Source organism: Callithrix jacchus, chromosome 19, assembly GCF_049354715.1.
Source record: "Callithrix jacchus isolate 240 chromosome 19, calJac240_pri, whole genome shotgun sequence".
NCBI classification, from domain to species: Eukaryota; Metazoa; Chordata; class Mammalia; order Primates; family Cebidae; genus Callithrix; species Callithrix jacchus.
The window spans coordinates 44,311,677-44,339,385 of NC_133520.1; the positions used below are offsets into that span (position 1 = coordinate 44,311,677).

Here is a 27,709-nt window from a genome sequence, read left to right on the forward strand (position 1 = left end):
TTTGTTGGAGAGCATAATCCCAGGGAATCAAGAGTAAGGAGAATAGGAAGAGGCAGAGAAAGGAGAAGGCCAAATGTGAGAGAGGATGCACCACTGAGCCGGCCACAGCGGGTCAATGGGTCTGACAGGACATCTTCAGAGATACTACCTGATACTAATGCAGCTTGAAACAACCCATGGGATGAGAGGGGAGTGCAAGCAATTTAATTTCTGGCTTCTTCCTGTCTCCTTACTCACATCAGTCCAACTCTGCTCCATGAGGTGTTAATGTCCCTTTGCCTCTAGGTTGGATCGGCCACCTTCAGGTAGCCACTAGGGAAGCCAGAGCCTCTGTGGGTCCAGTGCAGCAAGGCACTGTCTGCATGTAGGTATGCAATGGTGGTGACAATGGCAGTAGCTGAAGCTTTGTAACTCTAGTCATAGAGTCATCGATGCTGGGGAGCAAAGCAAATAGGGCCCACAGATGGGAGTGGGGTCAGGGAGATCTGGGGTAGCACATAAATAGAGTCCAGTCAATGATGAATCTGTTATATGGTGCACAAGAGGATGACAAAGGCTGTCCAAACAAAAGAAACTTAGTCATAGGTGGATGACAGCAATCATTTATGGAACGTGAACCTGCACTAGAACACTGGAAATGGTATGAGCCACAGAAATGAATTTAGAAATGTTTGCCAAGAAAGGCTTTATATGTTGGTTTTAAAAGCAAATATGAGATGGGGGAGAGAGGAATGGGAAAACTAAGCAAACCAATGTGTTCCTAAAGTGGATCAAAGTCAAGGCCCCGTCAGAAGAGAGTTCTCTGACGCAGTTGCCTTGAGCATGCTGTGGTGGGTTATCATGAAACCTGGATTGCTGTGATCAAGAAATAATTTTGATTAAGTGGTGGAAACAAAGTGTATGCCTCCCATTTTATCTGTGGTACCAGAATTAGATTAGAATTGAGGATTCTCAGTTCTGTTAAGTGTTTTCATCCAATTGTTTTTTTTCTTTTTTAGACTTTGACCCCACTGTGCTTATTTTGTTACTCTTCTGTACCTTAATTAATGCCACAGAAAAGTTACTTTATATTTAAACTGTTTTTTCCCACTCAGCCTATAGACTCTGGTCATAATGGATATTTCTTGGCTCTCTTAGTGTCATAATTATCCTTTTTTCTTCATTGTTAGCCATCTTGTTCAATATCCTTTCCCGACAAGCAGGGGCAACAGTGTGGGAAAAGTTCTAATAAGATCCTATTCCAAGATAGAGCACTTCTTTTCTTCTGTTATGGTGTATGGCGTTTAGGCAATTCCTGGGAGGAAACAAAAGCCTAAAACTTTGTCAAATCAGAGGCAAGTCAGAGTCTAAAGCTAGGGTATCTATCCAAATGGGAGTATAGGCAGAATAGAAGCCAAGTTTGAAGCCAGAATGGTCAGAGAACAAGGGGAGCTGATATTAAAAGAACCAAAGATAACAGAGGGGAGATAAGCCTGGAATGATTTCCAAGCTAGTGCACAGGTGCCCAGTGTAGCCTAGGAGCAGATGCTCACGGCAGGGAAAGTCCGTATGCTTTAACAACTGTGTCGACCATTTGCCCCTGTGTCCCTTATTTTTTAAAAAGTCACTAAATTTAATAGAAAAGAAGTGCAATGCATGTGAAATACCAGTGAAGGATAGCATGAGTGAGCACAATGGAAACAATAGTGCAGCATTTTAAACTGCGAGCAGCTGGCCACAGGCCACAACATGTGGCCTGACTCATTTAGTCTCTTCTGGTGGCTCATTGGCCTTCTCCTAAGGGGGACTCAGTTTCAAATGCACTACAAGCATTTGGTGGCTACGACACACAATGGTCAAAAATAAACTTCTATTTAAGTTGATTACCCGAAATCATGTATATATATATATTTTTTTTGAGACGTAGTCTCCCTCCGTCGCCCAGGCTGGAGTGCAGTGGCGCAGTCTCAGCTCACTGCAACCTCCACCTCCTGGGTTCCAGTAATTCTGCTGCCTCTGCCTCCCAAGTAACTGGGATTACAAGTGTGTGCCACCATACCTGGCTAATTTTTCTGTTTTTATTAGAGACAGGGTTTCACCATGTTGGCTAGGCTGGTCTGGAACTCCTGACCTCAGGTGATTTGCCTGCCTTGGCCTCCTAAAGTGCTAGGATTACAGGCATGAGCCACAGTGCCCGGCCTGAAATCACCATTTTTTAACACATGGAAAGGGTTTTAACTTTGATGTTGTGCTGGGTTTCCTTTGGAACTGAGTCATTGTGCAATAAACATGAAGACTATTGAACATGAAAAATTTAATAGAAGTAAATGCCTAAAAACATATATAATAAAAACCAATCATCACTTTACTTGTTCTAGCAAACTGCTTTTATTGGTCAAATGGAGATCACTCATTCCAACAGCTGAGAGATATTTTTCAAATAAAGGTAGTCTTCTTTCATTTTCTCGGAAATTCTTCAATTTAAGAATATTGAGTTTAAAAAAATGACCTCTTCTGCTGTCGAAGGACAGAACATATGTAGCAGATAATGGATTAAATATTTCTGTAGAGACTACATCACTAATATAAGTTTTTGATAATTCTCAAGAATTAGAAAATAAGAATAACATAGCATGGACGCTGGAAGTGGACTCTGTGATTTGAGTCTTGGCTCTGTTATTTATTAGCTTGTGACCTTGGCAAATATCATTTTTGCCTCCGTTTCTTCATCTGTTAAATGGTAATGGTGATTATAATTTCTACATATCTCACAGAGTTGTTAGGAAGATTAAATGAGATAACACTGGTAAACTACTTAGAACAGTCCCTGACTCATAGTAAGTACTCTCCTGTAAGTGTTAGTGGGCTGAAATTACTATTGTTAATTAATAAAAAGGAGAGAAACTTTCTCAACAAATAACCAACATAAACAAGATTTCAAAGAAGAATTGGTTACTGCTTAAAAGTACTGGAAAAACAAATTTTTCCAGGCATATTAAATATACTGGTTTTATTTAATATTATTCAAATATGAGTAGCTATTCTAGGACCCACAGGGTGGTATGCCTGTTACATGGTAACAGTAAAACTCCTTGCCCAGTTTTACTGACATCAGAGTTTGCAGCAGCGAAAGAGTTTAATGATTGCAGGGTGCTGAGCAAGGAGATGGGAGGAGACCCTCAAATACATCTCCCTGAGGAGTTGTGGGCTGGGATATTTAAGGGGACCATGAGGAGAAAGGGGATGGGGAATTAGGATCATTGATTGTTTGGGATACGGGGGATGAAAACCTCAGGATGTGGAAACTGCATTCTTTCGTGAGTCAGCTTCTCGTGGGATCCTTCAGACAAGCTGATGTCAGTAGTTTCACTGGTACATAGGACCTGAAAGAATATCTCAGATGGAAAACTTAACATTATGTAATGTTCAAGCTGTTATCCATAGAGCAGTTAAGGGGAACTAGAATTTTGTCACAGGGCCTACATGATTGTGGGACAAGAGGCAAACAGCTATTGGAAGCAGGTCAGAGAACAAGCTGACAGCCCATGCTGCAGCTTACAATAATAATTATAATGTACTGCAGGCTTATAACAATAATAATAATACCTTATGTATTACCACTTTACTAAACATTTATTTTACATTCCCCTTGTCCCTTCTTGCCTGATTTTATAAAGCTTCTACAGATGGTTTACTTTACTTAGTAAAGTAGCACCTTTATTAAGCAGTCTTCACATAGTTTTGTTCCCATTACTGTCTGTGAACAAAAAGTTAAACTGCATCTTTTAAAATTTCTACAGATGAATATGTTTTTGAATGAACAAAATTGGAGTTTTCATTAATTTGAGAAACTGTGCGCCCACTTAGCTTGGAAGATTTTTACTGTGTGCTCATCCACCCGGCCAACTCCCAAGACCACAAGACAGGTATTTACAGTTGCCCCATTTTCTAGGTAGAGAGTCTGAAGCACAGTCCATTCAGATAGTGTTCAAAATGACCCAGAGAATCTGATGACGTAAGTTACCCCCTAATCATCTTCCCTTCCAAATTTACTTCTCTCTCATTTCTTTTCTAAGTCAATGCAACATCAACTATTAACTATAACAAACCAGTAACACAAGACTCTCTTCTGATTCGTCTTCATTCATTCCCACAACCAACAAAGATTAACTTCCTTAAATACGTTGGATCTTCCTTGTCTCTCCTTCCCTAGTGCCACTGCATCAGTTTCATGCCTTATCACAGGAACTGTATTTCTCCACTACGTTTTCCTAGAACCGGTCTTGTTTTGCCCCACAATGCTTTTTCCTCGTGGCAGCCCAAGGGAACTTCCCATAAGGAAAATTTCCAAAAGCAAAATCAAAAGAAAATAAAATTCTCTAGAACTGTACAGTGATGGAAGTGAACAAACAGCTTAATGGCTCCTCAGAGTCCTCAGGACACATTCCAAACCCCACGCATGGCATTTAAAGGCTTTCTTGGGAGAGTCCTTAGTCTTTCATTCTTTATTTGGAACTCCATCCTACCATTTTGAATTATTTGCAGGCAACCAAATGGTGCAAGCTCTGTTAGGTCTCCATGTGTTTACATAGGCTGTTTTCTCTTCCTGGAATAGGATAAGAGGATTTGCTGTCTATTCCCCATCATCCTTTTTTTTTTTGCCTGGTTAAAGTGTACTTAATCTTTAAGACTCACTTAGGTGGTACCTGCTTCTCACAGAAAATCTCGAGGGTAGGAGATTCTCTGTGAGGAAGTGGGGTATTCCTCCTCCCACTATACACAGAGTTTCTCCTTCTACCCCATTCTCTGGATTGTGTGCTCCTTGATGGCATGGGTTTTGTAATATTAACCTTTTTATCTAACAGGTAAGGGTTGACAGGTCTGGGTCATGGCCTTTTTTGAAGTACACACTTCTGTTTATTGTGAACTTGCTTACCCCAGTCTAGATACTTCAACTATAAATAAGCTGTTCAATGTGGCCATCTAGTGGCCAAACCGAGAAAACAACTTTATTCTTGGGTAGTTGAACTTTGATAGACACTCCTTGTATTAATATTTAAGCTCCAGAGCTCTGTCCACTCCTGTGCCTTCTGCCCACTTTCTACTACTGAAAGCAATTTTGCTCCCAGATAGTCAACCATTCAGTAATATAACGCCTTATGCATTACCACTTTACTAAACATATTTATCTTCTCATGTAATACATACACCCCTACACCCACACGGGGAGACAGCATTTTGGTATTATTTTCCCTATTTTACTGGTGAGCAATTGAGATTTTGGGATGTTAATTCGTTTTCCCAGGGTCACGTGGTAATTATGTGAAAAAAAATGAAACTGATCTGAGTCAGACGACTTATTCCTTAGGTAATACGGAGAAAACTGGAATTGAATACAGGACTTTTGGCCTCAAACACATTTCTCTATTATTGAATTTATCACATTGTTTTATAAGTTACTTCTCTGTTTATACTTTGTCCTTTTTCTTATTGCCTAGCACAGTGCCTGGCACACGGTATGTGTATGACATGTATTTGTTGATAAATACTGCAAATGAGTGTATAATCATTAAGGTACCTCACAAAGAACTATAACTCAAACTGATGCACAGAGTAGACATTTAAATACATCGTTTTCACTTCTGCCCTTTTATACACACTATATCCTTGGCCTTGAAATATCCTCACCCTTGTCAACTTGATAAAATTTTCCCATTCATCAATTGGAATATTGCTTTCCCTTAAAACCTTCCCTAATATTTCCCCAGGCAGAGATAAGTACTCCTCCATTGCATTCTCCAGCTCTCTGACGCAGCTTTGTTTAACTCTTTTCACATTCCTGTAATTATTTGTTTACACATCTGTCTTCTCCAGACTGTGAGATCTTGGCAGCAATTCAGGCAGAAGGAACAGCAGTATCAAAGCTGCCAGCTCTGCGAGAACATGGCGGGCAGTTTGCAGCCTGGGCATGGTGTGTATCCTGATGCAGTGAGCTTAGGCAAACCCTAATGATATGGCAACGAGATATGATTTTACGGACTGCTGTCTTCAAAACCTCTGGGGGTACATAAGCCCTTTCCAGTGGTTCCAATTTTGAAATGTTTGTATTACACAATTCTTTAAACTTAAGACAAAAAATATAGATGTCACACTTTAAATATGGTTGCATACATGGTGTTTCAAAATTCTACTAGGGAAAACATAAGAAGAAGAAGGAAGATCCCTGCTGTGGATCATGGGTAGCCACGGAAGGCAAATCAGCTTTGCACCATCCCCTGTAGTGACTGACCTTCCCACCACTTGATCCTGACTTTATGCCCAGAGGCTAAGGCACTCTTGCAATAATTCAAGGAGGCTCTTTCAGCTAGAAATGCCCATTTCATTCCTATCTGTTCCTTAACACCTATTCCATTTTTTATGACCCAACTTAAGATTTATCTCTTAATGAAGCCACTAGTCCACTGGGATTTTACTTTCTCTGGTTTGTTTTTGCATCATAACTTTGACACACGATCATGTATCGTCTTGCATTATTCTCTAATGTTATTTGTGATATAAAAATACAGTATTGCAGTCTTCTTGAGAGTGGGGACCACGTGTCTCTGGTTTCTCCAAAAGCCCTACTCAGCACAGTGTTAGGCAGGTACCTGATGAATCTGCAGCTTTGCAGTGAAGGTACAGGCACCCTTGGTAGAATTTGTGGGGAGGTAGAAGTCACCCTCTAGTGGCAGCAGGTGGTATTAAGGCAAAATTACGGGATTTGGATTAAGTCTTGGGTTCTCAAAACTGTCTCCACCACCTGTTGGTGGAGACATCAATGAATTCCTTAACCCCTGGAGACACAGACCTTCTTTCCAAAAGAGTGCTCACCATATGTAGAGTGACGATCATAGGACCTGGTGTATAGCCGGCACCCAGTTTGCAGCACTTGCCATTTCCTTTGCTTTTCAGTGTTAATGGAAATGGAGGCACCATTTGAAGTAGAATTTGATTGTCTTCCTCCTATCTACTCGTATAGCACATAGTTTTTATTTCAGTTAATAGGGCTCAACATCAGTTAAAGGTCTAAAGTAGTTGTAAGACAGTCCTTTCATTCTCATCTTCCTGGGGGAGTGTTGTGGGAATCAAATAGAATGCAACAATTAATTCCAACTCCAGGCCAAAATTTGTTAGTACATAAGGCATTGATGGAAGAAGGGCTGTATATTTTGCAAGGAAGATGCAGGTCAGATCATTTCCATCGGGTTACCCTCGAAGCCTAAGTCGGTCTGACTGAAGCTGCCACTCATTTATATGCTCGTGCTATCAGGGAGGACCTGGGAAGTACAAGGGTTGCTTTCCCTAGGTCTGTACTAACTTGTCATGGTATATGACAACTAAAATCAGGCGCCTGAAGCTCACTGTGCTTGCTAAGACACAGGCATGATAAAAACTATATTAGTAAATTTTATAGTCTCTTTGACCCGAATAACCAGAAGGAAAATGTTACTAGCATCTTGCACCCTGACTTATCACAAGGCTTGGATTTTTCATACTTCAGCTCTGAGTGCAATGAGTCTTTTCCTGATACCCTGCCAGTACCGCTGCATCCCCTTCTGTGCCCTTTCCACCAGGCCTCGTGTTATTCTCTAACCCTGCGCTCTCTGTTCCTCATAGCACTGCACTGAGTTGCTTGTTTGATTTGGTTTTTTATTGTCTCTCTTATCCACTGGACCTTAAGGCCATGAGGTTGGTTTCACTCACCTCTTCATATTTATTTTCTAGCACAGTGACTGAAACATCACAAACAATGACAATGACTAAATGAATGAATGAATAGATGAACATGACATGCTCATCCTAGCTTACTTTACCAGCTTATTGCTTTCACCATAAGAACTCATTTATTCATCTCTAAGGTACATGGGAATTTACTAATTTACAACAGTGCAATTATTTATACTGAGTTTTCTTGTCTGTAAAATACTAAACCATATTCAGTGTAAATTAACTAAAAGTTGAAGGCCAAACTAAGTCTTAACACATAAAGCCAGTTATGAAAGTAAATATCATTATACTTAATAAGAAAGTTTGTAAACGACATAAAACCAACAATATTTCATTAACATCAACTTATGTCATTATCTTTAGGTTTGTAGATTTTTTTCTACGAATACAATCAGGTAAAGAAAAGATAATATCACTTTTTAGATAAAATTTTAATAAGGTAAAAAAAGACTTCTGAACACAAAAGTCATCCACCTTGATCCTTTCATTGTCCCAATCATTACTACTGTGATTTGAATTTAAATCCATTATTTGCTATTATGTCATTACTTTTTTTTTTTTTTTGAGACAGAGTTTCACTCTTGTTGCCCAGGCTGGAGCTCAGTGGTGCAATCTCAGCTCACTGCAACCTCTGCCTCCCAGGTTCAGGCACATTTCCTGCCTCAGCCTCCAAATAACTGGGATTACAGGCACACGCCACCGTGCCTATCTAATTTTTGTATTTTTAGTAGAGATGGGTTTTCGCCATGTTGGCCAGGCTGGTCTTGAACTCCTGACCTCAGATGGTCTGCCTGCCTCAGCCTCCCAAAGTGTTGGCATTACAAGTGTGAGCAACCATGCTTAGCCTTATATCATTACTTTCTGAAGTATTTTCTTCCACTCTATTCCAAAACCCAATCTTCTTCTGATCACTTGAGTATTTAGTAAACATTCACTTATTTATTCAATGAAAATTTACTGGATGCATGCATGTCAGACACTGGGAATGATACTGCTCCCCACCCTCCAACTCCCACAAAAAACAAACCCATTATGGGAGAAATGAATATTAACTATGTTATGCCAATTGCTTTCTGAGTCCAGGGCCTCTTTATTTCATACAGAATTGTGAATCACAAAATGTTAAAATATGAAGGGAGTTTCAATTTTATGAAAACAAAAAGGTCTAAGAGATTGTTTGATTTGCTGAAAGTTACAGAGCTATTTCACGGGGAGCCAGGACTTGGCTCCAGGCCTCTTAACCTGTTGGCCGCCCAAGCCCTTTTCTCCCCTACTTCTCAGGAGACCAGCCTTACTTTCATTCTTCATTTGAGCTGCTTTTTCTTCATTGTCTCTGCAGCCATTCATTCAACAAATATTTATGCCCTAGGAAGTTCATATTTATTGTCTTCCCCACATCTGTTTATACACCGTGTAGTTTTTACTTCAGTTCATGTAATCACTTGCTACTCCTTAGGCAGGTTAGAAACCTCCAAGTTATTTTATTATTATTATTATTATTTTTAAGACAGAATTTCACTCTTGTCGCCCAGGCCAGAGTGCAATGGTGTGATCTCAGTTCACTGCAACCTCCACCTTCCTGGTTTGGGTGATTCTCCTGCCTCAGCCTCCCAAGTAGCTGAAATTACAGGCTCCTGCTATCATGCCCAGCTAATTTTTTGTATTTTTAGTAGAGACAGGGTTTCGCCATGTTGGCCACACTAGTCTTGAACTCCTGACCTCGGGTGATCCACCTGCTTCGGCCTCCCAAAGTGCTGGGATTACAGGCATGAGCCACCGCACCCGGCCAAAAAACTCCAAGTTATTTTTAACTCCTCTCTCCCCTAACTCCTCACACTGAATGAGCAGACAGCTTCTGTTGGTTCCAGTTGCTAAATGATTCTGGAATCCAGACTTCGTTGTTCATGCCTTTTAATGTCACCCTAGTTGGGGGTCCCGTCATATCTTGCCTGCTGTTGCAATAGCCTGCGAGCTAGTTTCCATGGCTCTCAATTGTGTTTTAAATTCTCTACTACTGCTGAAATGAGCATACTTTCAGAAGAAAAAGGAGGAGGAGGAAAGGGAAATTAACTGTGTAAAAGGACAAGAGAGTAACAGATTTATAATTTACTATTTCATAAAGGGAAAGGTGTTAAAAAACAAAAACCTTTTAAAATAACACAAACAGTGTGCTGAGGAGGAGGTAGCCTAGAAGCTTCCTTTTCTAGGTAAAGGGGTGAAGCAGTGTGCATTCCTTAGTGTGTTCTGATAGCCACGTGTTACTACGCACTTCCTTGTGTCTTTACATCTCCTGTGGCATTCTAAAGCATTTTTATAGTATGCAGTTTTGCCTAATAAATCATTTTCATAGCAAAAAAAAAACAAAAACAAAAACAAGAAAAGAGATTTGGTAGCTCATGCCTGTAATCTCAGCACTTTGGGAGGCCAAGGAGGGTGGATCACGAGGTCAAGAGATCGAGACCATCCTGACCAACATGGTGAAACCCTGTCTCTACTAAATATACAAAAATTAGCTGGGCATGGTGGTGCGTGCCTGTAGTCCCAGCTTCTCAGGAGGCTGAGGCAGGAGAATCACTTGAACCCGGGAGGCAGAGGTTGCGGTGAGCCAAGATCGCATCACTGCACTCCAGCCTGGGTGACAGAGTGAGACTCCTTCTCAAAAAAATAAGAAGTAAATAAATAGAAAATAACACAAACTTTATCTAAAAGATAAAAGCCTTTGTCAATGTGGCTCAATGTGGCTCGCTCTAAATTTCCCTTTCCATCTCCTCTGAGCCTGGCATCTTTGGATCATCATTTATAGAGCCCTTCATGTCTTTTTACATCTCCATGCTCCAGCACATATTTCTTCATTCTTCCTGGAATGTGCTTCTCCTGACTTCTGCACAAATGCTTCCCTTTCTGTGGCTCCAATACACTGTGTCACAACTGTGGCGTTCACACATTGCATGCTCATTGTCGTTGCCAATACATTGTCAATGCGTTCCCTTCAGACATCCAGTTCTGCCTCTTAGTCACCATTGGACATCCACAGCACAGTGCCTGGCACTTAGCAGGTGCTTGTTAAGTGATTACTCTTTGAAGAGTGACAGATAAACAGATAAATATACAAACAGTGTTATTAAAGTGGATTTGTTACTAATAGACCACGGAAGCCCGGAAGACTCTGACCTGAACTGACCCTGTCAGCAATCCTTGCATGTGAACAGTTTATATGCTGACATCTGCTGGTAGCCGGCAGGTTAGGGTAGTCCTCTGCATCATTTTACTGTGACTTCGCTCAGTTTGAGCATTGGCAACCCCCTTTGACTCTATCTCTAGTAGCGGAGTCAGAGACAGCCGAGAGAAGGTAAAACCAAGAGACACTGGCTGTAGTGACTCTCCCTTACTCGTTCTGGAATTTCTCTTTGGGACAAAGGGTAATACAATAGGGGCATCTTTGGGGTGGGGCTGATTTGGGGCTTTAAATTTTTGTTCTACTACAATCTACATGGCGTTTGCTATTTTATGTTTTCTTTTTTCTTCTCTGTTTTATTTTGTGTGTGTGTGTGTGTGTGTGTCTGTGTGTGTGTGTGTGTGTGTGTGTTTTGAGACAAAGTCTGGCTCTATTGCCCAGGCTGGAGTGCAGTGGTGCTATCTCGGCTCACTGCAGTCTTGACCTCCTTGCACTGAAGTGACCTGCCCACCTCAGCCTCCCGAGTAGTGGGACCACAGGCACGTGGCACCACATTTGGCTAATTTTTGTATTTTTGTTAAAGACAGGGCTTGCCATGTTTTCCCAGTTAGTCTGGAACTCCTAGGCTCAAGCAATCCTCCAAACTCAGCCTCCCAAAGTGTTAGGATTACAGGTGTGAGCCATTCACTTCTGTGTTTTCTTTAATGCGTAATATGTTTTTAATAGAATTTCCAGGGGACTATGAGACATTATTACTCTTGGCATTTAGAGCACTCTCTGAGTCTCAGATACTCTGTAAGGCATTTCCAGTGGAGAATGTATCACCTCTCATGTCTGGTTTCCCCCTGCACCATGCTATACTTTTCCACTTTCTCTTCTTGCAGGGATTGTTTCCATTGCCACCCTAACTGTGCTGGCCTATGAACGTTACATTCGCGTGGTCCATGCCAGAGTGATCAATTTTTCCTGGGCCTGGAGGGCCATTACCTACATCTGGCTCTACTCACTGGCATGGGCAGGAGCACCTCTCCTGGGTTGGAACAGGTACATCCTGGACGTACACGGACTAGGCTGCACTGTGGACTGGAAATCCAAGGATGCCAACGATTCTTCTTTTGTGCTTTTCTTATTTCTTGGCTGCCTGGTGGTGCCCCTGGGCGTCATAGCCCATTGCTATGGCCATATTCTGTATTCCATTCGAATGGTGAGTTGAAGACTACAGATTCCCCCCTCCCAAACCACATCCAGGGTAGAAAATTTTGTGTAGAAAATAATGAAAGTCTTCCCATGTCATCAGTAGTTGCCCAGAGGTGGGACGCTTCTAGGGGACTTCCCATTTGGTCAAATTTTACGCTATGAGTCACTCTCTGGAAAGATCAATGAGGAATAGCATGTACTCTCTCTACATCTCTTCCTCAGCCAAAAGAAGGAAGGAAAAACTTCTGACTGACAAAATCAGCAACCAAAAAGCCCTACATTATCCAACACTCTCAAAATTTAAGAATTTCAAAAAGGGAATTCCATACTTTTTATAACTGTATTTATTCAAAGGTCACATGAATTTGACTAAAGAACAGCACAGATGTTTTGTTTGGCAATCACACCAGGGTCATAAAGGCTAAGAACTGACCCCAAACCATTTCATGTTAGGTGCCAACAAGAACTTGCTAGTTTGAACTCAAACCAAGTGTGGAGCAGGGTCGGTTTCCCAGTCTCCTCCCTCATTCATGGACTCTTCCAACTCTGTTCTCTGCTTCTGTCACAACTCTAGTCTCTTGCTCATTTGGCCAAACCCCTCTAACTATATATATTTAGTTATATATACATAGGCAAAATCAACTCTCAGCTCCCTCTAGCTATCACTTTATTTTTCTCCTTTTTGTCACTGCTAACTTAAAGAACCATTGGTGACTCTTGGTGCCACATTCTCAGTAAGCATTCATTTACCCAATATTTACTGAGCATGTAAAATGTGCCAATTTCTTACTGTTATAGACGGAATGTCTGTGTCTTTCTCAGATTCCTATGTGGAAGCTCTAACCACCAATGTGACAGAATTTGGGGATGGGGCCTTGGGAGGTCATTAGGGTCAGAGGAGGTCATGAGGATGGGGTTCTGGTCTGATGGGATTAGGGGATTAGTGTCCTTTTAAGAAGAGACACAGCCTGGTATGGTGGCTCATGCCTGTAATCCCAGCACTTTGGGAAGCTGAGGTGGGTGGATCACAAGGTCAGGAGTTCAAGATGGTGGCCAGCCTGGCCAAGATGGTGAAACCCCATCTCTACTAAAAATACAAAAATTAGCCAGGCATGGTGGCATGTGCTCCTAATCCCAGCCACTGAGGAGGCTGAGGCAGGGAATTGCTTGAACCTGGGAGGTAGAGGTTTTATGGTGAGCTGACATCATGCCACAGCACCCCAGCCTACATTACGGAGTGATACTCCATCACACACACACATGCACACACACACAGACGCACACACGCACAGACTCCAGAGCGCTCTCTCTCTCTCTCTCTCTCTCTCTGTCTTCCCACGTGTGCATAAAGAAGACATCACAGAAGCACACAGTGAGATAACGGCCAAGAGAAGAGGCCTCAGAATAATAACTACGTTGCCAGATACTTGACCTGGGACTTCCCATCCTCGAAAACTGTGAGAAATAAATTTCTCTTGTAGTTCAGGGAGTTCATAGTTTAGTAAGTTTTTCTAGCATTTATTCCTCAACTGAAGGCAAACTGGTGACTTTCTTCTCTACTGCACTGTGAATCATACAGCCCTCATGTAAGGTCACTGGAGCTCCCACATATGTCATCCCATGGGCACATTTGATTCCTTTTAGCATCTTCAGCGTCTCAGACTATCGACAACTTCTACTTTCTTGTGATGTTCTCCTGCCATTGATTTTAGGGCCCCTTTCTCTGCTGTCTTTGTTGCTGACTCTGGTCCCATCTTCTTATCTCTTCCAGGGGCTTCTTTTCCTTCGGCCTCCCCCGCATCCTGGGTTCAGCTCTTGTCCCATGCTATACACTGGCCTTGGGTGGTCTTTCATACTGCCAGAATTTCTCCTTCTGACACAAGCCTGATAACTTTCACATCTCTACTTCCAGTTCACGTCTCTCTTCTGGCCTCTAGCAGATCCTCGTAGTCAATTGCCTATTGAATACCTGTACTTGGATGGTCCACAGACTCATCAAATGTAACAAATGTAAAGGTGAATTTGTCGTATTTTCCCTTAAATTCTCTATGCCTCCATTTGTGTTCTCATTGAATAGTCATCATTCCTAGCTACCAAGGCCAGAAATTAGGGAGTGATCTTTGTGCATCATCTGTGTTTCCCCCTCATTCCTAGCTACCAAGGCCAGAAATTAGGGAGTGATCTTTGTGCATCATCTGTGTTTCCCCCTCATTCCTAGCTACCAAGGCCAGAAATTAGGGAGTGATCTTTGTGCATCATCTGTGTTTCCCCCAACACCCAGCTATTGATCAATTCTTATTCATGTCACTTAAATCTTCCCTCCTTCCTTCCTCCCTCCCTTCCTTCCTTTTTTCCTTCCCTCCTTTCTTTCTCCCTTCCCTCCTTTCCTTCTCTCTTTCTTTCTTCCTTCCTTCCTTCATTCTTTCCTTTCTTCCTTTCTTTCTTTTTTCTTCCTTCTTGTTTCACTCTTGTTGCCCAGGTTGGAGTGCAATGGCACGATATCAGCTCACTACAACCTCCACCTCCCAGCTTCAAGCGATTCTCCTGCCTCTGCCTCCTGAGTAGCTGAGATTACAGGTGCCACACCCAGCTAATTAAAAAAATATTTTTAGTAGAGACGGGGTTTCACCATGTTTGCCAGGCTGGTTTCAAACTCCCATCCTCAAGTGATACACCCACCTTTTCCTCCCAAAGTGCTGGGATTACAGGTGTGAGCCACCGCGCCCGGCCCCATTTTTCCCTCTCTTACTGTCACATACTCTATTCAAAAAAGCCTCAGTTCTCCTTTAAAAAATTTTTGCTTTCCTCTAATCCATTCTTTGCACATTGCCACTGGAGTAATTGTTCTCAAGTATTATCTCCAGAAATTCCACTGTCTTTGTGATTAAAAATAAAGCCCCTGGATGTGGCTGGCAGATTCCATGTGGCCTCTCCTGTCTACCTGTCCAGCCTCACTTCTTGACACTCCCCTCCTCTTGCCGCCTCAGGCTCCAGCCAATGGTTCTATTTCTTGTTTTCAGAAACTGACTTGTTATTTAGCCTCTTGTTTTAGCACACTTCCTTTCTCTGGAACATTTTGTCTCTCCCCTTTACTTGACTGATTCCTCCTTCCCTCACAAGGCTAACAGCAGGATTTTCCTGTTCTAAGCCACCCTCAGAACCAGTTACCCATCCTATGTACTACCTACCTCATCCTCCCTGCTTACCTCCCCCATGACTTGTACCTGCTCTGTGTGCATTACCCTCACCAAACAGCGAATTCCTCAGGAGCAGAGACTGGGTCTTACGTATTTTTTCCACCTGTAGCTGGAACAGTGTCTGCATGTAGTAGGTGATCAGTGACTATTTTTGGAATGAGTTACGAGCAGAGGGCATAGAAAGGGGAAGACAGGAGAAGGGGTGAAAGTGTGAAGAGATTTGACTTTAGATTGTACAATCTGAAGTGCTCCTTTAATTGGTAGTTTGCTACTACCTACGTAAACAGAGAGCTCACTGCAAGTAGTTTGCCTCCGTCTCCTATTCAGAGAGGGGTGCGTCATAACAATGATGGAGATATAGCTACTCAGTTGAGAATGAAGATTCGCAGTGAAATTCTTTGAAAATCTACAGATGTCTTGGATTAATGAGCACGAGGCATCAGCCATTTATATAGCCAGAGAACATTTTAACAGATAATTCTGAAGAATTTGTTTTAGGTGGTTCATTCTTTAAGACACATTTGTGCATGTGCCCTTGCTTTATCCATAGCAATTTTGAAAACTATCCTCAAATGATTGAATAAAAAGGGTAAGACATGAAATGGAGTTTTTTATTTGGAAAATATTTAATGAGCAGAATGAAGGAATAGAGAGTAATAAAACAAAGAGGCTTGAAAGAGATAAGTAAAAAATAATCATGAATAACTTCACATATATAAACCCAAATAATCTAAAACATTCATCAAGATCTTCTCCTTATGCCAAAAAGGAACTGGGGAAATACAGGCCAACATTTATTTAATTTCTCCAGAATGCATGTAATTCCAAGATGGGTAAGTGAGAGCTCTGCCTTGATAAATGGTGAGAGGGTATAAAGACTGCCTTGCCCAGAAAATGGCACAGATAAAACCACTGGACCCATATACTGGAGGTTGGTGGCAATAACTGCGATGTGGTTATGTCACTTGTTCATTGAAACTCTGAAGAATCCATAACGACAATTCCAAATATCTTATAGTATTATAAATGGACATATATGCATATGAGTGTGTTAGTTTCATATCTAGTTCAAATATAGATAAGAATTTAACCTCAAAAACAACCCCACAAAGTCATATGTGTGAAAAAAGTTCTGTTCATTCTAATAGGTGTTCTTGTTTTGACCTCCTTCCTTCTTTACTCTTAGGGGGGTTATTGACTTGCTCAATATCACAGAGCAGAAGTGGTGAATCTGGGATATGAACTTACATCTTCTAATTCCAAATCTAGAGATTTTATCAAAAGCTCACAGCCTTCCTATAAACTCTAGGAGGCTTTCCCAAAGTGATGTTTTGAAGATAGAATAATATTCTATCACATTTACTAAAACACTTTATTTTAAAATAGAATTATACACACATAATACTACTATTAGGTTGGTACAAAAGGAATTGTGGTTTTTGCCATTAAAGGTAAACCTTTAAAGGTAACCTTATTTAAAGGTAAATTATTTACCTTTCTGCACACCAAAAATATCTTCCTAAATAAAAATAGTTATCTCTGAACTTTGTAATGAGTCATACTAATTTTACTACAAAAGTACAAATACTTTATATATTGATTTTTTTAAGTAATTGGCATACTGGTAAAGGAATATTATTTACCTTTAAAAAAGGTTACTTTCAAAGGTTTACCTTTAATGGCAAAAAGCACAGTTACTTTTGCACTAACCTAATACCAGAAATTTAACACCCACTCTTCCCCACACATATTCTCTATAGCCTAAAAAAGTCAACCACTTAAATTTTTTCTATTTCTCTCTATTATTTGTCAATCTGAATGCATGATTTTGTTAAGAATATACTTTCTTAAGTATAATTTTGGATATTGGTAACTTAGGAATTTTAATTAAAATATATTTATAAATACTCTAAGCACATGTTCTAAATGATTTCTTTGGAAAGAACTAAAAGATACACTTAAGAGTTCATTGAAATGCAGTACATTTCCCAGCATGAAGTAATTAATACCATCAACAGTATACTTAAACAAAATAAATATATAAAGTATTTGTATTTTCATAGTAAAATTCATGTAACTTATTACAATGTTCAGAGATAACTATTTTTATTTAGGAACATATTTTTGGTGTGTAGCAATACTCTTTGCCTGTGTATTATTATAATGCACTTATAATAATAATAGGAGAAACAGCAAAAAGAAACTTATATTTAAGAAACTCAAAGAACTTTCAGACTGTACATTGCTACTCCTCCATACCTTTAATGGGAACAAACTGGGAGCAGAGAGGCTGATTCCAGAGGAAGGAGGCTCCTGGAGTTTCACCAAGTGCTCTTCTCTGCAAGTGAGCCCCTGCTGAAACCAATCACAAAATTCCTCCTAAAATTCTACTTTATAGTCATTAGCAGTGAATTGAAAAGCTGGTTTCCAGTAGGAATTCATTTGGGGATTAAGTTCTCATCAAGACCAGCTGCAGGCTTCATCCTGCAGAACTCCTGAGATGCCATGGTTATTCAGTCTGGTTTGAGAACTTCAGGCTTAACACAGGATCGCGGGGAAATTGCTTTCATTTCATCGTTAACTCTTAACTCTTTCAGGCTATCTTTTAGAGGCTTCAAGATGTAGTCAAAATAATTCATTTTATTCTTACTAAGTAAATTAGAGAACATTTAAAACAACTGAAGGATGTAAGAGGCTATGTAGTTCAGCCACTATGTGTTGTGTGTGGGGACACTGAGGCCCCACAAGGTTGAAGCTGGACTCAGCGACAAGTCTTGAATCAGAATTCAGCCTCCCAAGGTCCCATTCATCTCTCTTTCCATTTAGATGCGGCCAGGAATGGTCTCTGAATATCTGCTATAAAAACAACAAAAGAAAACCATTCTTTTATTTTTTAAAGACTTTCCTTTCTCCTTTTTGTAGCTTCGTTGTGTGGAAGATCTTCAGACAATTCAAGTGATCAAGATTTTAAAATATGAAAAGAAACTGGCCAAAATGTGTTTTTTAATGATATTCACCTTCCTGGTCTGTTGGATGCCTTATATCGTCATCTGCTTCTTGGTGGTTAATGGGCACGGTCACCTGGTCACTCCAACAATATCTATTGTTTCATATCTCTTTGCTAAATCGAACACTGTATATAATCCAGTGATTTATGTCTTCATGATCAGAAAGGTAAGCTTTGCAATTAACTATTGGTTTTCACCCTTGGTATAGAGTTGGAAACTGCGTGATACTTTTATAGAGGTGATTCAGAGCTGCTTCAATTTAAAAAAAGACCAAATCAAGAATTTTGTAGGAATGTAAAGGGATCAGGGAGAAATGTAGAATATTTCCAAACAAAATAATAACAATTCTAAGAACTACCCATGGGGATTCACACTTTGTTAGATAAAATTCTATTAAAATTAATATTTAATTCATCAGATCATATCTTATGCCCTAGTAATAACAGCTACAATGTTAATAATACACTTAAAATCCTTACTGTACCAAGCAAGTTACAAGCAAGTTTACAAAACTCCACAAAAGAGGAACTAATATTATTTCTTGTTTTATTTATGGGTTATGAATGGGTTCAGAGAAGTTCAATAACTTGCCTAATCCAGGAAGTATTGGTGCCAGGATTTGAGCCTAGTTTGCTCAAATCCCCAAATCCAGTGCTTATAACTACTCCTTGGGGTTAAAGATACTTGTAGCAGTTGGTCTGGGTTATTATTCACATGCCACAGCAAATGTCCAGCCTAAATTAATTTGGTTCAAGAAACTTCCTGGGCCGGGTATGGTGGCTCACACCAGTAATTCCAGCACTTTGGGATGCTGAGGCAGAAGGATTGCTTGAGCTAAGAGTTCAAGACCGACCTGGGTAACACTGAGACGCCCCTCTCTCAAAAAAAAAAAAAAATTAGCTGTTCATGGTGGCATGTGCCTATAGTCCCAGCTACTCAGGAGCCTGAGGTGAGGGGATCTCTTGAGTCCAGGAGGTCAAGGCTGCAGTGAGCCATGATTGCACCACTGCACTCCAGCCTGGGCAACAGAGCGAGACCCTGCCTCAAAAAGAAGAGCAACTTCCTTATCATCTGTTTCTGTAGTTGAAAGGTTTTGACTTGATGGCTATGAGTCATTGCTAGGAGAGCCCACAGAATGATTAATATAAAGCTGAGCCCTCTATGTTTCAGAGAATTTAAAAGTTAAGGATAATGCTTCATTACTCAATTGGAATTTTAAAGATAACAGGTCATAATAATAACAGGCAATAATAACCACTGTGACTTCTAATGCTCAAGAATGTGAGTGCTAAATATCCCTGCCTCTTCTTTTGCCTTTCCTTTTCTTTGAATATTGTTGGCTGAACACTCTCCATAAACTCACTTTCATGTCTCTTAATCTCCTCTCACTGACAGTATTTCTTTCCTTTCTTGTTGCTTTCAATTGGTCTACTTCCTTTGATCCAGAGATTTTAAACCTGGAGTCCATGGGACCTACCCATTCCTTGAGTTGGCCTCGGAAGAGCCATTGAAACCCTGGAAATTGTTTGTAACTTCTTTTTAGTATGCACATATATTAATTTTTCTAGTGAGCTATATTATAACTTCAATTAATTTTCTATCAGAGAATAAGATATTTTAGAGACCACCATCTCAACGGGCAAATTTAAAATATATTCACTGACAATTATTTGTTGCACTTTTCCTCTCAGCCAATGGGCTGTAAATCAAGGCTTTTACAACTTTCATGTGCATATCCCACACCTGGAAATCTTGTAAGAAATGAATATCCTCCTTCAGTATGTATGGTTGCTCAATATTGTGCATGTCTAACAAGCTCCCACATGGTCCTGATGTTGCTGATTCCTAAGGGCATACTTTAAACAGGAAGTCGGCCGGGCGCGGTGGCTCAAGCCTGTAATCCCAGCACTTTGGGAGGCCGAGGCGGGTGGATCACAAGGTCAAGAGATTGAGACTATCTGCTCAACATGGTGAAACCCCGTCTCTACTAAAAATACAAAAACTTAGCTGGGCATGGTGGCGCGTGCCTGTAATCCCAGCTACTCAGGAGGCTGAGGCAGGAGAATTGCCTGAACCCAGGAGGTGGAGGTTGCGGTGAGCCGAGATCGCGCCATTGCACTCCAGCCTGGGTAACAAGAGCGAAACTCCATCTTGGGGGGGGAAAAAAAAACCAGGAAGTCTAAAAGATACACACAAAAACAAATAAATAAAAACAATGGTTCTTGTCTTCAGAGATCTTACTATTTATATGGAAAAACATTTTTTGCCATACATACTCTATTTAACCTTTATAATAATGTATCTTTAACACTTAACCAAACAATGGTGTAGTGAATAAAGTCTCAAACAAATAAATATTTTTATTTTTTAAATTTTTGAATCAAATGGGAAAAATAAATATCTTAAAATGTGAGTATAAACTAAATGCTAACTTACATAAGATTGGGGCTCAAAGAAGACAAATTATCAGGCAATGTTCTCTATAAAACAAAACAAAACACAAACAAAAAAGACAGACATCGATGGAGCTATTTATTATATTCTTAATTGATATTTCCTGATCTGAGAAAGTCCATATATTCAACATTTATTTCGCTCTAAATAATGGAGATACCAATTACATTAACTTTTGATTTATGTTTTACTTGTCATGATGGACTGACGACTGTAACAAGCAACTCCAACATTTCAGTGAATTCACATGGAGTTTATTGCTCATTCAGGTCACAGTTCACAGTCTAATAATACATTGGGTGGAGGAGATGGGATCTGTCCCATGCAGTCATTTAGGAATCTAGGTTCCTTTCGTTGTGTGATATTATAATTGTTACACTTTGGCCTCCCAGGTTCTTGTAGAGAGGAATAGCAGAGAGGAGAAGCCAATAGGAAGCCAAGAAATATTATTCGCATTATGTGTGTTGATGACATTAGTACTCTCTGCCATAGTATTTTTTCCCCAATTGATTAGGAATTTAGATAGAAAAAAGAATTCTTCATCTAACTAAGGGAACATTAGCAAGTACAACAGCCTGTAAACTGCCACGAAGAGCCCTGTCTGTTTTGGTTGCTTATAGTATCTCTAATTATAGCAAGTGGCTTTCACCTAGTAGATGTCCACTGAATATTTGTGGACTGACATAATGTTCAGCAATCTCTTAAATAAATAGCTCTACCTGCCCTCATACTGTGTGCAGATTGAAGCTTGGAAGATTATAAGATATTGAAATGGTCCTAGATGGTCTTCTGGTTAATAAGAATTCAGAATAAATAAAAGACATCAGTCAGGCATGGTGACTCATGCCTGTAATCCTAGCACTTTGGGAGGCTGAGGGCGGTGGATCACGAGGTCAGCAGTTCAAGAACAGCCTGGCCAATATGGTGAAATCCCATCTCTACTAAAAATACAAAAAATTAGCTGGGCATGGTGGTGTGTACCTGTAGTCCCAACTGCTTGGGAGGCTGAGGCAGGAGAATTGCTTGAACCTGGCAGGCAGAGGTTGCAGTGAGCCAAGATCGTGCCACTGCACTCCAGCCTGGGTGACAGAGCGAGACTTCATCTCAAAAAAGAAAAGACATAAAGCTCCGGGGTGATTTAGGTAGTCTGAGCATGACCACATAACCCCACATCCACACCTGCTAACAAGCAGAAAACAACTCAAATTCAGCTCAACTGATTTCCTTGAATGCTCATCCAGATTAGTGCCCACTTTTACTTAATATTCAACTTTATTTTTCCTCTGCCCAGTTTCGAAGATCCCTTTTGCAGCTCCTGTGTCTCCGAATGCTGAGGTGCCAGCAGCCTGCTAAAGACCTATCAGCAGCTGGGAGTGAAATGCAGATCAGACCTATTGTGATGTCACAGAAAGATGGGGACAGGCCAAAGAAAAAAGTGACTTTCAACTCTTCTTCCATCATTTTTATTATCACCAGTGATGAATCACTGTCAGTTGATGACAGTGACAAAACCAATGGATCCAAAGTTGATGTAATCCAAGTTCGTCCTTTGTAGGAATGAAGAATGGCAATGAAAGATGCAGCCTTACATTGGATGCTGCTTTTAGACTTCCATCATAAAGAGTGTTCTGGAATCCCCATTCTATGTAATATCAACAGAACTTGGTGGCCCAGCAGGAAATCCAAATTGCCCACATGCTCTTGGGCCTCAGGAAGAGGTTGAACAAAAATAAATTCTTTTAATTCAATGGGTGCTTTACATAATGAAAAACCACTTATGGCACATGGTGGGCATCTGGCATCATCTTCTAATGTGTTGGAGATTTTCATTTCAAATATATTTTTTAAATTACTATATTTTCCAAAACATGTAATACATTTTTCTTGAAAATACCTTACTGTAAAAATAACCATCACATACCACATGTGTGAAGTAGCTAGAACATATTGAATTTTTTTGTACTGTTGGGCTCTATTCAATGTCATGTCCTATGTCTGATCAAATTATCAAGGAGATAATTCTAGAATGAAAAAGAATATTCTCTTATTGGAAACAAAAGACATTTTATAGATATAGTATGACAAGTAGGAGTTTCAGAGACAACTTCGAATCCTCATCAGCCTGGAGACCAGCACCAGAGGAATCTATGTGGCAAAGTCCCATGGATTTGCTTCCCACAATTTGCTGCTCCTACAGACTCAAAGCTCTTTTCCTGTGTTTTGTTGTTTCTCTAAAAATTTATTGTTCTTTGTTGATACTATACAAGCCAGGGAGTTCTAAGAAGCCAGCTCTTTGAGATTTACTCATTCCCCTGTATTTTCACTTGTATTTCCCACATGCATATATAGATATACCTGCTAATACACTTATGTTTGTTTTTCTCTTGTTAGTCTGTCTTTTGTTATAGGGCCCCCAGCCAAGGAACCTAAAGTGGGTATAAGGAAAAAATTATTATTTCCCTACAAACTAAACATGGACTATTAGAACTCAAGGAGTTCATTGACAATATAGAAAAGAAACACTGAATCATTTTATTTCATTGCCCAGTTTTTACTTCTTAGATGACTCTAGTGTTGCATCTTCATAATCATGTTTGAAGGAATTCTAAGCGACTTAGCAGCCTGCTAAAGAAGGAAGAACCAAAGAAAAGTTTTCACTAAATGTGCTTTTAGGAATCGAGTGTATTGCTCGTTCTGCCACAGGACATGGTCCAAGAATAAATTGCTAAATTGCTTCTGAGGTTCTAAAGTGGAATAAAATGATAGCTCTGTATTTCTATGAACGTTGTCTCCCTTTGTTTCCTTTCCACTCTCTTGCATATGTAGACATTTAATTTATGAAAAAACCCTTTCCTGTCCCTTACTCAGTATGATAGTAATGACCTTTTTCTTACCTCTACAGGATAATTCTGGGCTGGCAATGGTGGCTCACACCACTCATCCCTGCATGTTGGGAAGCTGAGTTGGGCAGATTACATAAGGCCAGGAGTTTGAGACCTGCCTGGGCAGAATGGCAAGACCCTGTCTCTACTGAAAAATACCAAAAAATTAGCTGGGCATGGTAGCCCCAGCTACTTGAGAGATTCAGGTGGGAGGATTGCTTGAGCCTGGGAGGCAGAGATTGCAGTGAACCAAGATCATGCCACTACATTCCAGCCTGGACAACAGAGTGAGACGTGATCTCTAAATAAATAAGTAAATAGAGATGATAGATAGATAGAGAATAGATGGATGGGTGGATGGATAGACAGATAGATAGACAGACAGATAGATAGTAATAGTGGTACTTGAAGATGGGAAAATAAAATAAGTTAATTTTGTAAGTCTCTGGAATTCCCCTGAATTCCTGATGTACATTTCTGGTTTTATTTAGTAAGTCTGAACCCTATGGTTAGATAAGTTCTATTCAGGTGACAAAAAGTGCAACTAACATGCTAGGCAAGTTGTGATTTTTAGTCCCAGGTGTTGAGTACATCCTGCTGTGAGTTCTACTGTGTCTTTTTAAAGACAAGGCAGGACTACTGTCTTCCCTGAGGCATCTTGGGCCTTACTTTTTGAGAAGTGAAAGATCTTAGTCACTTCACTTTTATAGTGAGAATGACTCAACCTGAGTGTTCATAACGTAGGAAAGGTGCATGTTTCAACTTTTAAAATGTGGCGGGCTCCCCGCTAGTAATTGCAATTAACATACAGAGAAATTCTACATTAAGTTTAATTATAAGCAGATCAGCATCCTCCATTAGTGAATCAAATATGGCAATAGAAACATTTTTTTTTAACACTTAATTTTGGTCACAGAGAAAGAAATCAAGCATTTGCTACCTCAAACCTTTCTATCACCTGCTAATGAGATTGGAAGTTAGTTCTAGGGAGCCCATGGCCTTTGTGGGGAAACATGTTTTGTGTTCCAGAAGTGAGCTATCCAGTTCCATGGTCTTCTCAGGTAGTCAAGAGGTCGTAGTAACATGCAGTACATAAGTAGGTAGGTACTGCTGATGGCTATCAGTGATCCGAAGAAAAAGAGTCCTTTGTTTATCACCTGTAAGACAGAAAGAACTCTCATTTCATTTGTCCAGAGATTAAAATCTGGAAATACACCTCATTTGTTAACAAAAAAGGGGTAAACAATGTCCTCTTTGTTCTTTAACCTGAAACAACAACGTAATCTCACGACCACCAGGCCAGGAATTGATAAGGTAGAGATAAAATCCAGCATTGGGAGCCTCCCTTCTCCCTCTCTCCCAAGAAACTCATGAATCCAGGTGTTCTGTATGAAAAAAGATTTAGCAGCCAGCCATTAAAAAACCTTTGCAGTTTAGAAAAAGCTGTGAATTCTTAGAAGAGTACTACTGTGCTGGGACCACACGTAATTCATTCCTTCTCAGAAGCTTCCCAAAAGTCCCCATGAGAGGAGTGGTGGCCTGGTGGCCTGTGTGACTCACGCTCACCCGAAGACTAAACACAATCTGTGAACAGTGGCCTGAGGCTCATTCCAGCCTGAGTCAGGTGCATTCCCATGGCACCCTGACCTATTTCTATCCCCACACTTACTGTCCTGCATTCTAACTGGCTGCTGGTCTCCTTTCCCCTTTTAGACTTTCAGCTCCTTAAGGGCGGGGACCCTGTATTATTCACCTTGTATAGATAAATCTTGATTTCTTCCCGTCCATTCTCCATATAGACATCTTTCTAAAATCCAGACCTGAGTCTGTTGGCCTCCCTCGGCTCCCTGTTTCTCTCAAGATAATATTCCAGGTGTTTAAAGCCCTGCCTGCCTCTCCAGTTGCCCCTCTGACCATTCTCACACACTAGCGTTGCCTTCCAGCTCCACTGAAATCCTGGCCGCTCTCACTCTGATGTGTTGGTCATGTGTCTTCTGCCTTCCCCTTTCCTGGCCCAGTCCTGTTCTCCTCAGGGGCAGTTCATCCCTCTCCAGCGCTACTGTCTATCCCGGGCTAGCCTCTGAGCTTTGTGAGAGGTGTGGACTATGTCACGTTCATCACCATGCCAGCTCAGTGCTATGCACTAAATAAAGCTGTTGAATGAAAGGCATTGGAAAATCCCCAAAGTGGAAGACCAGGGAATAGAATTCCATTTAATGGCATCTGTGGGCCAACTGCCTAATATGAATGTATTATATAGCATTTCATTAGAATAGGTGGGCCTCTTTCTTTTCTTCCTCCCTTCCTCCCTCCCTCCCTCCCTTCCTTCCTTTTTCTTTCCCCTCCCTCCCTCCCTCCTTCCTTCCTTCCTTCCTTCCTTCCTTCCTTCCTTCCTTCCTTCCTTCCTTTCTTCCTTCCTTCCTTCCTTTGTTTTTATTGAGATGGAGTCTTGCTCTGTTGCCCAGGCTGGAGTGCAATGGTGTGATCTCAGCTCACTGCAACCTCTGTCTCCTGGGTTCAGGCAATTCTCCTGCCTCAGCCTCCCAAGAAGCTGGGATTACAGGCATCCACCACCATGCCAGGCTATTTTTTGTATTTTTTTTTTTTTTGAGATGGAGTCTTGCTCTGTTGTCCAGGCTGGAGTGAAGTAGTGTGATCTCGGCTCACTGCAACCTCTGCCTCCTGGGTTCAAGTGATTCTCCTGCCTCAGCCTCCCAAGTAGCTGAGACTACTAATTTTTGTATTTTTAGTAGAAACAGGGTTTCACCATATTGGCCAGGCTGGTCTCAAATTCCTGACCTTGTGATCCGCCAGCCTCGGCCTCCCAAAGTGCTGGGATTACAGGCATGAGCCTCTGCTCCCAGCCTGGAATAGGTGTTTTAAAAGTGATTCAGTTCTGTCTAATTTTACAAATTAAACTCATGAGAATATTGCACAAAGCAAAAATCAAAAACAGTACACCTTGCTAAAATAAAAAGTTGAGAAATATTCGCATCGGTTTCTTTCTTGAGTCTCTGCCCTTCCAAAGCTCTCTCACTTTGCCACTTCCTCTCACACTCAGTAAGCCCTTTTCCCTCTCTGTACTCAGGACAGTTTCTGTTTGTAAGGCAAATATTTGCTGTCTGTCTCATCATGTTTTATTTTCCTGAAATAAACATAATCATAATACTATGACATTTCAACAGATCATATTAAAAAAAAATTAAAAATGTAATCCGTTCCAACCTTTTTTTGCCAGTGCCAACGCTGCACAGCCTCGTGGTATCTTATTCTGGTAAAAGTGACCTGCAGGGAAGTTTAAAAATGGTCTTGTGTCTTCTTTAGCAGGTAAACAGAAAATTAAAATGAGAATAAGTCTCAAGTCCAGACCTTACCATGGTATAAAGAGGGATGAAGGTAGATGGCATAATAGCGTGAAGAAATCTCTCCACGTTCTTCTGAAAAATGAACCACCTTGAGTTGACATGTGCTCGCATCTGCAATAATGTGAGTAAAAAATGCTTTTGAACAAATACAACTATTTCCTACTGCAACTTATTATCATCCTTCATTCCCACTCATCGCAATCCCAAACACAAGTAGTCAAATGCATTTTTGTTTCTGTAATAGTCATTCCCAATCCACTTTAGTAAATGTCAGTCATATAGGATGTTGCCTTGACAATGTACACCAATTATATGAAACCTGCTGGGGAAGTTTTATTTTGCTCAGGGATCAAATAGGAACTGTATTTCAGCAAAGGGTTTGTTTAACCAAATCTGCAGGTAATCTGAAAGCTCAAATATTGGACTAATTTTATGTTGCTTCCTGGTTGGTTTGTAATATTCCTTATGGCAACAAGTAAAGCTATGCTGACCTACTCTCTATATAGGACAGCATAAGACAAGATACATTAATAAAGCTTCTAGTATCTAATAGAACATCCTCCACCACATACGATGCAATTTCACTCAGGGTAAAGCCCAGTTTCTTTCTTTCTGTCTTCAGGAGAGATGATAAATAGCTGGTCACTCTGCTTTAAATTTGTCTTGTAAATCCTTTCATTTCATT

At 40.5% G+C, this 27,709-nt stretch overlaps 2 protein-coding genes across 2 annotated transcripts in view; one reads left to right on the forward strand and one right to left on the reverse strand.

Moving 5' to 3' along the window:
- OPN3 (opsin 3) overlaps nt 1-23,556 on the forward strand; it is a 47,611-nt gene extending 24,055 nt beyond the window's left edge. The window contains exons 2-4 of the mRNA XM_003735287.5: nt 11,806-12,125; nt 18,238-18,489; nt 22,069-23,556. Of these exons, the coding sequence (XP_003735335.1) occupies nt 11,806-12,125; nt 18,238-18,489; nt 22,069-22,332 (836 nt within the window). The 3' untranslated portion in view covers nt 22,333-23,556. The remainder of the gene's footprint in view (nt 1-11,805; nt 12,126-18,237; nt 18,490-22,068) is intronic.
- Nucleotides 23,557-24,471: 915 nt separating this feature from the next.
- KMO (kynurenine 3-monooxygenase) overlaps nt 24,472-27,709 on the reverse strand; it is a 73,175-nt gene continuing 69,937 nt past the window's right edge. Inside the window, 4 exon segments of the mRNA XM_003735276.6 lie at nt 24,472-24,676; nt 24,679-24,816; nt 26,885-26,944; nt 27,034-27,135. Coding sequence (XP_003735324.2) covers nt 24,614-24,676; nt 24,679-24,816; nt 26,885-26,944; nt 27,034-27,135 — 363 coding nt within the window. The 3' untranslated portion in view covers nt 24,472-24,613.